The sequence below is a fragment of the Anabrus simplex genome, chromosome 1, assembly GCF_040414725.1.
Source record: "Anabrus simplex isolate iqAnaSimp1 chromosome 1, ASM4041472v1, whole genome shotgun sequence".
Taxonomy (NCBI): Eukaryota; Metazoa; Arthropoda; class Insecta; order Orthoptera; family Tettigoniidae; genus Anabrus; species Anabrus simplex.
The window spans coordinates 1,408,181,170-1,408,193,269 of NC_090265.1; the positions used below are offsets into that span (position 1 = coordinate 1,408,181,170).

Sequence of the window (12,100 nt, forward strand, 5' to 3'; positions counted from 1 at the left end):
GAGTTTGTTTTTAATTTAGCACTACTGTAATTCCCAAAGTGATGCTGCCAATACATCAGAGTTAAAAACACTGATTAAACAAATCAATTAATGGAGCCTCCTACATGGCCAGTAAACGTAGATATTCCATGGCTTGAAGGAGAGAACAAATTTGCACAACTATGTGAAAGGTTCTACGTGCCATTCGACATGGTTCGTGAAGACTTCACGGATATCATGAACAGTAATGTTAAATTTGTGAAAGACAATTTCAATAGAGTGAGTCTTGATTTCAAAGGGAGAGATATCTGAACCCTTTGAAATCAAGACATGCGTAAGGCAAGGAGATTGCCTATCCCCACTGCTGTTCAATTGTGTCCTGGATAAGGTCATCAAAGAATGGAAAAAAGAACTCGCAAAAAAAGGCATAAAATACCAAATAAGGATAGGATACAAGAAAGAGAACATCACTATAAACTGATTAGCATTTGCTGACGATCTCGTACTGTTATCAGAAAATATTGAATCGGCGATAATACGAGTTAACACTTTAAAAGAGGTAGCAATGAAAACCGGCCTGCAGATATCATTTGAAAAGACACATTTCATGACCAACATTAAAGAAGCCCCAAGAACAAACAATGATAAGATAAATAAAGTTGTTAAATTCAAATACCTAATACAACCTAATGGGCTTGATAAAGAAGCAAACCGCGAGAGAGCCAGAAAAATGGAGCTTGCATTCCACCTTACAAAAAACACATACAACAAGAAAGCGATCTCTATAAGGACAAAACTACGCCACTATCAGGCAGTAATTCAACCAGAGTGCTTGTATTCTTCAGAATGCCTGGGATTAACAACCAGGAAAGACACTGAAGAAACTGAGAAGGAAAAAAAGATTTTAAGAAAAATCATCGGTCCAAAGAAATGTACTGACACACATCGATTACGCAGTAACAAAGAAATACATAAAACAAGCAGTAGGATTTCAGATGCCATTCGAAAGCGAAGAGTTATATTTTTTGGACATATTTCAAGAATGCCTGATGACAGACATGCTAAGAAAATCTTTAACAACTTCAATAAGCCCAATAGGAAAGGCAGCTCTCATGAAAAATGGTTTGTTAACACGAAGGATGATTTGCAAGAAATGAACATCACACATCAAGACATCCACAATAGAACCACCTTCAGGAAAAAAGTTACACACATTTAAGGGTTTCCTACAGCCAGAAACAGCGCCCAAGAAGAAACAACAATGGACGGCTGAAAGGAAAGAAGCAGCAAGCAGGAGGATGGAGTACTGGCGCCAAAAACAATTTAAATCATGAGGAGTTATTTACGTGGTCCACAGCTGGCCAAAATCGATAAAAGAAGAAGAGTGAGACTAGATACACTGAATTAGTAAATGTTATGGGATAGTCACCTAATAGCTTGTGGAGCCTCCTCTGGCCCTGCTAACTGCAGTGAGACGCCATGGAAGTGAGTCGACAAGTCCCTGGTAGTCCTCTGTACGCAGCTGACACCAAATCGTTTGCAGAGCGGCCGCCAATGCTGGTCTGTTCGTGGGTGCAGGATCCATGGCACGGAGCCTGCGTTCCAGGACATCCCAGATATGCTCCATAGGGTTCATATCGGGGCTCCTGGGTGGCCATGGCAGTCGTTGGACTTCCGCTGCATGTTCCTGGAACCCTTCCCGGGCGACGTGGGAGTGATGTGCCGGCGCGTTATCATCTTGAAACACCGCAGAACCGTCTGGGCGCTGGAAGGCCAAATATGGTGGAGATAGTCTCCGAGCAGCTCAACATACCGCGTACCATTCAGAGTCTCTTCCAGAACAACTACGGGGCCCATTCCATGCTACGAAAATTCACCCCAGACCATAACAGACACACCAGCGCCCTGGACCACACCTTCGAGGAAGGCGAGATCCATCGCTTCATGTGGTCTACGCCATACATGGTGCCTCACGTCGGCATGATGCAGTTGAAATCGTGATTCGTCCGACCATATCACGTTACGCCATTGTTCCAGTGTCCATCCCTGGTGACTGGCGACAAATGCGCGTCGTTGTGCCCGATGACGTTGGGTTAACAGTGGCACCCGTGTGCGGCTCCGGCTCCCATACCCCATAGAACCCATGTTCCTACGGATTGTCCACGGGGAGCCGTGATTTGTTGCACGGTTGCCCGTCTGTCACTATTGACAATCCGTCTCAGATGTCGCCGGTCACGGTCATCGGGGGTGGCTGGACGGCCGGTCGTTCGTCTGTTGTGGACGGTGATACCCGCATTCAACCATTCACGATACACCCTGGACACGGTTGATCGTGTGAAGCCGAATTCCCGCACCAGTTCCGAAATCGCACTTCCCATCCGTCGGGCACCGACCACCATACCCCGTTCGAACGGTGTCAGCTCACGACGACGTTCCATGTTACACCTGTCACATGCACAGCCACTGCTACAAGATCTCCTATACAACTGCCGGTGGCACAGGGGCGTGTGGTGCGCAGACAACACACCTGCGCATCTGACATTTGCTCAGTCAGTGTATATCAACATTGTCAATAACTAGCACTGACTGTGAAAGGATATTTAGCACTTTGAATGTCATCATGACACCATCCAAGATCCATCTCGTGATTGAAAATATGCCTAGTTTGATGTTCATCAACTTATTCGAACCACGAGTTCTGTGGGATCCAACACCTTATGTACAAGAATGAAACATAGGACGGCTGAACACCCAAGACTCAGACAGTGTCAGATTCAAGAAAATGAATGATACAATGCTCTCTGTAAGCTCTTTTGACTGCGAGTGTTTGCATTTTTTTACCGTTTGTAAGTACTTTTTCATATAAAGTATTATCATGACAAATACTGGGTAGATTTTATGCTGTTCTATGTTATTTTATATTATGTAGAACTTCCGTATATTATAGATCAGTTAAGTTGGTACTGAACTTGTATATGAATTTTAAAAGTACCTTCATTAATGTTTTGCTATTATTATTATTACTATTATTTATCAGATAATCTAGAAGATTAGTAATATGTATTACAACTAATTTATTGACAGTGCTAGTGGCAAATATGTCTTAACTAGCAAATGGACCCATGCTTTGCTATGGTATTCTACATCGTATACGGATTTCTACGTAAATTACTGTACATGCACAGAGTAAGATTTTATTACATTTTATGTCAGTTCTCTTAGCTTTATCCGGAAAACACCATCGGGAGGTCCCCATACCTTCTTTCCGATGTAAGGTGCGCGTTGGTGAGTTTTGATGATCAGACGTCTCTTTTAGTGGTCTACATGGTTAGTCCTATGATATTTTCTCCCATTCCTATATTTATACGTTCAGTTAAGTTAGAATATGAATATGGCGAAATTTGGGTACAGTTTTCATACATTACTGTACTTTTCGCGTACTTATGTGGTAGCTAGAATCATAAACTTTGGCTGCATATGGCCAATGTTTGTGCCAATGGGCTACACTCTGCGGCACTGTTGAAATATTGACAGGCACCCTTAGGCTATTCGAAGACGATTGTAACCTTCAACAGAATTCCGAAAATATCCCGCAGAATGGCAGCTTAACGTCTCTCTCGCCTTCTACTCAGTTTACAGGAATGATGACGAAAAGGGAATTACGTTACTTCCCTGCTGGCAAGTAGCCGGAGACATTGCTATGGTAACCGAGAGGTTCGTTGTCAGTCTGCGACAGAGCACGAAACCAGCAGAAAATAATAGTTTTCTCCATCATTTGAAGCGTAAGCTAAATTATGGAGATAAATTTATATATAAAATGAAGGGAATATAAAGTTTGGTCGAGATCTATCTAGCCGTTTTGCCATGATGGTGGAACAGACAGACAGACAGGCAGACAGACAGACAGGCAGGCAGACAGACAGACAGACAGACAGACAGACAGAGAGACACGAAAGCTAACAACCACAGTTATGGTCTCGAGTTGATGTAAAATGGAAAAATATCTGAAAAATTGGCAAAATAAACGAAATTACAGACATCGGACCACCTAGAACTTTATTTATATAGATAAATGATATTTTTCAATCGAAGGCTTCGAGTCAAGGGTTTAACCAAGTCATAAGGATCAGGATATTCCAGGTCTCATTTTTGCGAATGACATCCTTCTGTTCACATTGACCCCCGCTAGCATGCAGGTAAGTATAAACGAAGTGATAAATTACTGTAAAGAGTGGAATTAAAAATGAATGTACAGAAATCTAAAAAAAAAGGATAATAAATTGTCAAAGAATGAAAAATGGTGGATGAGCGAGACGAGATTTGAAGTTGTCAAGAAAGTAGAGTATTTGGGTATGATATTAAGCGGAAAAGGAAAATGGTCGAACCTAATAAAAAGAGCTAAAGTAAAGGGTTTGAGTTCACTGACAGCTATTAACATTTCGGATAAAAGGATAATCAACACTGATTACAGATTGTATAAAAATGTTTTAAATGCATTAGTTGAACCTAGGGTTTTTACGGACCAGAGATCTGATGAGATGAAGGGAAAGTTTATAGACTTTATGCAATTACGAGTTGATTTGCTAAAATAATTACGGAACTACCCAGGTGTACAGCTAACTGTGGAGTGAGAATGATGTGCAATAATGTAAGTCTGCAGGCGTATATTGTTGAAAAGATAATTGGCTGAGACTGAAGTTGGGATCAGGTGGCGAAGTGTTACCAGCACCAAATGAAATATCAGAATCAAGTATACTGCGTGGATGGGGTGCGAAACATTTTGGAAACGATAGGAATGGGATACTACTGGGAAAGGGATTGCATAGAGAAGCTAAGAATATGTAAAAATATAATTCTAAGAGTTAATGATACTGAAAAGCAACAAATTGCTTCACAGTGTAAACATAAGAAGTCACTAGATGAATTTTGTAATTTAATTGGGAGAATGAGGATAAATAAAGATAATATAACAAATAAGGAAATGGGTGGCGTAATGTGGTGGTTAATGGGGGTTCACAAAAATAAAGTATACAGAAAAAATATGAAAATAAACGTTTACTATGTTCAAAAGAAACCTTATAAAATATGGTTTAAGGAAAACGGAAATAAGAGAGAAATTTATAGTGGGGAGGATGTGAGAAAAATTGTTAACGAGAATCAGCTGTATACGATTGTAAAGTTATTGAACAGGGAGTGGATGCATCCGGGAAGAATTGCAAAATTATTCATCATTATTAGGGGAATTTAGAGTAGTAAATTGATTGAAGGAAAAGAAGTGATACATGCTAGTTAGTAACAGAATTGTGCCTAAGGCAACTAGAAAATATGACTCCGTTGAAGTCTAGATCAGTTATTTACGTAGATTATAGTTACAGCGCCTATAATTAATTTATCGTCGTTGTTCTGTTAGTCTGCAAGTGTTGTGTATTTCTTTCGACAGTCAATATTAATATTAATTTCAGGAGTCGGACGTGATATGGAGGGACTGAGGATCACTACTGTGGTGACCTCTTTGATAAAAGAAAGGTACTCTGATATCTGTCTTCATTGTGAAGGTGGTCCACGCCTTTACCCGTGGAGATCTAGAGATTCAGAGCTGCTTTTTTCTGTCTAAAATGTTTTCAAACGCCAATTTGGAAGTTAGGTGGAAGCTGGGAGACACCAGGGGGCATAACCAATCAACCAAGGAGAATTCGTTCAGTCTTGACCTAACAGACTAATGCAGCAAATTGCAATGGTGGCTGCCATTCAGAGAGAGAGAGAGTTTCGGGGGGTTGCGCTTTGTCTCCTTTCGGACGCGCACCGTACCAAACACTTATTTGCTGATGCCTCCGAGGCTTCAGTCATTCCCGCGACCCGGTCGCAGACTGATCCTCACAACAGTTCAACACTCCTTGACCTCGTCTGAAGTTCGGCTGTCACCCCAAGGACACCACCAAATACGATGCGGGCATCTTGCTTCCTTGACCTAACGCAGAAAGCTTTCGTAGAGGTGATGGCCCCTCCCCGCCATCACCCGTGGCGACCATCCAGTAAGTCGATGCGCTTTGTCGCCCCCGGAATCCTTTCGGACGCGCACCTCATCCCGCGTATTTGCTAATATCCCCGAAGATTCAGTCGTTTCCGACACTTGGGACTGAATCCCCAAACAGAGCAAAACCCTGTTCTGGGGAGCAGTGACCTCGTGTCGAGTTCGGCTGTCACCCCGACGATATTAACAAGTACAGTGAGGGAGTACCAGCTGCGATCGCAGCAAGCTTCCCCGTAGTGATGGCCCCACCCCGTCATCACCCGTGGCAACTATCCAGAGAGTCAGCACGCTTGATTGCCCCCGAAATCCTTACGGACGCGTGCTGTGTGAACGGGGAATAGCGACAACCTGTCTTACCCTTCTTATAGGAACTGAATGCGGACTGCACAGTAAGCGACCTGTTCAACAATAGAATGTTTCTGTCGTGGCTTGGTGTTGACTGTGCACCGAATGTGCTGTGACTATAGAGCAGAATTAAGGCTTCTGCCAATCCATTATTTCCTACCAGATCTTAAAATTGTTACACTAAGGAATAAGGTCGTAAGAAAAAAACTGAGTTTCTCTCGTATAGTATATTGTTTCCTACCAGAGGATTCTAGAATTGGGCTGTGAAACTCCTGCTCTCGCATTCTATTCTGGTTACATATTCCTTTAAGGATATCAAATAGTATAGTAGTGTTACTACCTCAATCGTGTAGATGGTGCAACACGCTCAATGGACAGTTATTACTACGTATCGCATGTATTACAAGCTGCCGTTTCCTCATACATTGATACGTTTTTGTGGCAATAATCCGTTTGCACGTTTCCTTAGAAACAAGTCCGACATATCAAGTTTCCAAAAACTGAATCGTAATCTTATTTCCAGTTATTCAGAGCACTTCCTTCGTGATATATAGGCCGTATCGAGGTTTTTATCGACCCGCATGTCCCACAAAATCTAAATATTCCCTTATATAGCTACATAAAATGTTCCCCCTGTCACCTTATATCAGATTCAATCAAAAACATGTTCAATTTAACGCAATTTTAACATAATATGTACACGCTTGAGTTCTCGTTTATTGTCTTTAATTTCAACAATCATCCAGTAGCCGTAAATTAATCCATTCCTTTCGGTAAGAACCCGTGAATTTTATTGGCATAAAAGAACATAGAAGCCCCACATGCTTTACTTGGGAGTGTGGGTTGGCAACTATAGGGCCCTTTTGCATCCCGGCATTGTTTCCACTTACTTGTGCCAGGCTCCTCACTTTCATCTATCCTATCTGACCTTCATTGGTCAACTCTTAATCACTTCCGACCCCGATGGTAGGCCTATTAGGTTGCCAAGGCCTATGGAGTCTTTCATTTTCACACCCATCGTGGCCCTTGCCTTCCTTTGGCCGACACCTTTATTTTTCGACGTGTCGGATCCTTTCCATATTTTCTCTCTGGTTAGTGTTATGTAGAGGATAGTTGCCTAGTTGTACTTCCTATTAAAACAATAGCCGCCACCACAAAAACATGAAAGTAATAACATCGTCACTTTTTGTTCCATTCTTTTGCTGGTAGACCTACAAGTATTCAAGATCTACAGGAAATATTTTACAGGGTTATTCACCTAAGATGTTACACGGAAATAACGTCTAAACCATTCAAGATATCGGTATTCTGTTTCCATATTCGTAAATGATACCCAGGGGCTTGTAAAGTAATGTGCTATTTATTCTCATGGGGTAATTAATAACCGAGATATTATTACTAACTCCATATTTTTAAATGGAACGGCAAAAATTAATACAGTTGGCCTAAACGTTCAACTGCGTACAAGTTCAAATATGTGAGTATTTTCAAAATCGGGCAGTTACTTTTTGAGATATCAATAAGAACAGCATGCGCGGTTTTGCATGCCGCATCAAATGGCGTGCAGTCGGGCAAGGACATATTGACGCGCAAGCAGTTTTCTGGGTGTGATTTCAGCCACAGAATGGATACGAGGCATGTAAGCATATCGTACACATGTGATGGGTTTGCAAAGTGTGTACGACAGGCGAACTCATGAGAGGACAGGAAAGGTTGATGTTTTTATAAGGAATAAAGTAAATACTTTGGTACCTTTGAGACAAGCCACGGCCAACGTCCTTTCCAAATCCTCCCCATTCCCATCCGGGGGGAGGGGAGGGAATCGTCAATCTGAGCCCAACCTGTTACACATGAATTTCAAAACGAAACAAAAAGAAACCTTAATCTCCCTTCCCCGTTGTGTGTTCGCCAGTCATACAGTAACGCTGCATACCCAGGGTATGTGACGGTACATCACATTATGTGTTATGATAGATGCCTGGTATCCGTTTTGTGGCTGGAATCAAAGCCAGGAAACAACTTGCATGCCAATACGTCCTTGGCCGATCGCACGCTGTCTGATGCGCCACGGAAAAGCCCAAATGCGGTTTTTATTGATATCTCAAAAAGTAACTGTCCGATTTTGAAAATACTTGCATATTTGAACTTGTACGCAGTTGAACGTTTAGACCAGCTGTAGGTATTCGTGCCGTTCCATTTAAAAATATGGAGTTAGTATCAATATCTCAGTTATTAGTCACCACATGAGAATAAATAGCACATTATTTTACAAGCCACTGGGTATCATTTGCGAATATTAAAACAGAATGCCGATATCATTAATTATTTAAACGTTATTTCCGTGTAACATCTTAGGTGAATAACCCTGTATATAGGGTTGGTAATATTTTTGCGTTTTGAAGTCTTAAATTTAGCATTATTTTAGCGTTTATACATTTTTGAATGAGCTTTTTATAGTGTTCTGAAGAAAGACATAAAATGTGAGCGTTGGGAAGTTTTGATGATGATAGCAGGCCACGTTTCCTATTGCTATTCACAATCGAATTCGGGAATTTTTACTATAACTGCAGGATCACTTGCCTAATGCCATTCACAACAAGTTTTTATTCTCATTATATAAACTATCTTTGTGCTGTTCAGTAAACTGCTCTATTAATGAGCCAACTATACAATTAAAGTCTTCATACTCTGGATCAGAAATTTCCAAGTTAGTGTCCACCGATTCTGTAGTGTCATTATTAACAGCACAGTCTAGTTAGTCGAGGACATCTACAGTAAATTTTTTACACTCTTCCCTGCTACAGTTTCCGGTTTTAATTATGCCATATGCACTTTTTCTCAGTAGGGATTTTATTCTGTGGGTAACTGTTGTGGGTAGGGGGTGGTCATAAAACAGTCCTAATCCTCTGATTATAGAAACATTTTATTCTAAAATACCCTCATTACATTTCGATGCTAGTAGATAATGATATACCGGATCAGCTGCCCTTATTCACTCATTTTATGCAACCCGCGGATATAGCCTAAGCTAAAAATATTGACATTTGCTACTCACAACAATGTCTGGTCTTACAACGCTTTCTATAATTCGTTTATTCGTGTCAATAAAATCAGCATTAATGATAAAATACCGAATTATAGTACAGAATCGTGAAAATTCTGTATCACAGAAACGTCATGTACAGAGAATATGATGGCTGAGTGACTAGAATTATTATTGACATAACAGCGGTACATAACTCGTGATAGCCGAGTGTGATAAATTTAGAGGAGGAAACCAGTGGTCGTTTATTCGGTTCATTCGGAAGACGCTCGATTGGTTATACTGTTCGAATTTACTTTTAATTTGGATGTACTTTTGTTGGTTTACATTCTTAATGTTTAGTCTTCTTTTGTTACCGTGAAAATTCTTATTTTTACATAATTTATTGTATTTCCTTTTCATTAATTCTTTTGTTGTATTTTTGTTATGTAGTGTAAGGGAATCTGCATCCTGTGTGATAGCCCTAAATACAGATCAATGATGTTGATTGATTGATTGATTGATTGATTGATTGATTGATTGATTGATTGATTGATTGATTGATTGATTGATTGATTGATTTCGTTTATTTTGCTGCTGTGCTATTGTAAGCAATATTGCCACTTATTATCTCCCAATTTCAGTGTATTTAATAATAATAATAATAATAATAATAATAATAATAATATCACTGAATGTGACTCTTTCATTGCAGGTGGGGGCCTACTGCTATGCCGAGCTTGGTTGTATGATCTCCAAAAGCGGTGCGGACTATGCCTACATTATGGAGACATTCGGACCCTTCATGGCGTTCATTCGCCTGTGGATCGAGTGCATGATCGTGAGGCCTTGTTCTCAAGCTATAGTCGCTCTCACGTTCAGCACCTACGTCCTGAAGCCGTTCTTCCCAGACTGTCAGGCGCCGGATGATGCTTCCCGCATGCTGGCTGTCTGCTGTATCAGTGAGTATTGTCCATTACAGTGGTTTTCATTTTACTGAAGAGTGCAGAGTAGCCGCTTGTGCCGTCATGGAATAGTAGGACATGTTTTGTGATTGCTTAAGTGACAGTTACCATCTAAACATTTACTATTATCTCTTACATGAGCCCTTGCTGGCAAGATGTAGTGTTTACAGTGCGCTATGTCTTCTGGTATGGGCTAGAGCAATTTGTTACTTTCATTGACCTGTCTGTCTTATCCTTGGCTTTAACAATATGAAAGTGACCGAGGTATGAGCGTTGCTAGTAGTAATATTCTTTATGCAGCCAGTCCCTGTTATGAATGGTGTGAGAATATCGTTCATAGAGTCGGTTGGTGCATGCATTTCAGTGGGCTTGGCAGACTGATATGCAATAGCAACGTCTGGCTCGGTCAGAAAAGCAACGGGAAACTACCCTACTTCTCATTTCCCTAGTATGCCTCTTCAGTCACACCTAGGCTGTCTATGATAGCTTTTGGTGCAGCCGTGGAGGATCAAACCTGTATAGATTGTCTGGCAGAATAGAACATTTGCCAAGGCGATCGCCTACTGTGTTCAAGAATCCGGGGTAGTATTCCGGCGCAGTCCATTGATATTTAAGAGTGCTTATTTACCAGACACTCATTTCTGTAAATTTACTGACATATTACAGAATCTCTTTTGAGTGGAATGTCCCAATGCTATAGTGTCTTTTAAGTTTAGTCGTAATTCATGGGACATCAAAGAGTAGCAGCTTACCGTAGATTGTTGTGGTGGTGATGACGATTGCTTTTTTCAAGGGGCCAAACTACGAAGTGTTCTGCCTCTCTTAATATTAATTAGAGGTGAAATAGAAGATACGCATAAAGATGCCGGGTAATGAAAGACCATGAAGAGCGGAAAAGTGAAAGACGTCCACAGCCTTGCAAACCTAATAGGACGAAAGTCGAACAAGGATTTGATTAGGAAAGATACGGTAGAGGAGCGTGACACACGTGAGAGTAAGTAATGCCAGGCTCAGTATTAGAACTCTGTAGTCATGCTCAGTCCAGGTTTCTTGGTAGGAGTAGGGGTTTATTCTAGATTGCCTATCATTTAAATAAGCAATATCGAACAACACAATTAATGTACTTAATAATAATAATAATAATAATAATAATAATAATAATAATAATAATAATAATAATAATAATAATAATAATAATAATAAAAAACAACAACGAGCGAGTTGGCTACGCGATTCGAGGAGTGTAGCCGTCAGCTTGAATTCGGGAGATAGTAGGTTCGGACCACACTATCGGAAGCCCGGAGGATGGTTTTCTATGGTTTCCCATTTTCACACCAGGCGAATGTTGGGGTTGTACCTTAATTAAGGTCACGATAGCTTCCTTACTAGTCCTAGCCCTTTCCTATCCCATCCTCACCATAAGATCTCTCTGAGTCTGTGCCACATAAATTGAATATAATTTATTTCTCTGGTGGAATCATATGGTGTGATCTGTGTTGCTCTTGTGGAATTGGCTCATTTACGTCCGGATACTCCTCCTGACAACAATTCTTTTTCTTTCTTTTACAATTGACTTTACGTCGCACCGACACAGATAGCTCGGTTCTCCTCATAGCGAAATAGGAAGTTCTATGCAGGCTCTTTACATGTAATTTTTCCAGTGTTTATATCAAGGTTCTCTTACTTACCAACATTGACGACATTGCAAGCTATAGAGTTCAAATAATTCACCGTCTGACCTCGCACTGTAGTATCTTG

The 12,100-nt window shown here is 40.8% G+C and overlaps 1 protein-coding gene across 1 annotated transcript in view; it reads left to right on the forward strand.

Annotated features, from left to right (window-relative positions):
- Window positions 1-12,100, forward strand: part of LOC136858375 (Y+L amino acid transporter 2) — a 498,889-nt gene that overhangs the window by 121,187 nt on the left and 365,602 nt on the right. The window contains exon 2 of the mRNA XM_067137871.2: window positions 10,093-10,339. Coding sequence (XP_066993972.1) covers window positions 10,093-10,339 — 247 coding nt within the window. The remainder of the gene's footprint in view (window positions 1-10,092; window positions 10,340-12,100) is intronic.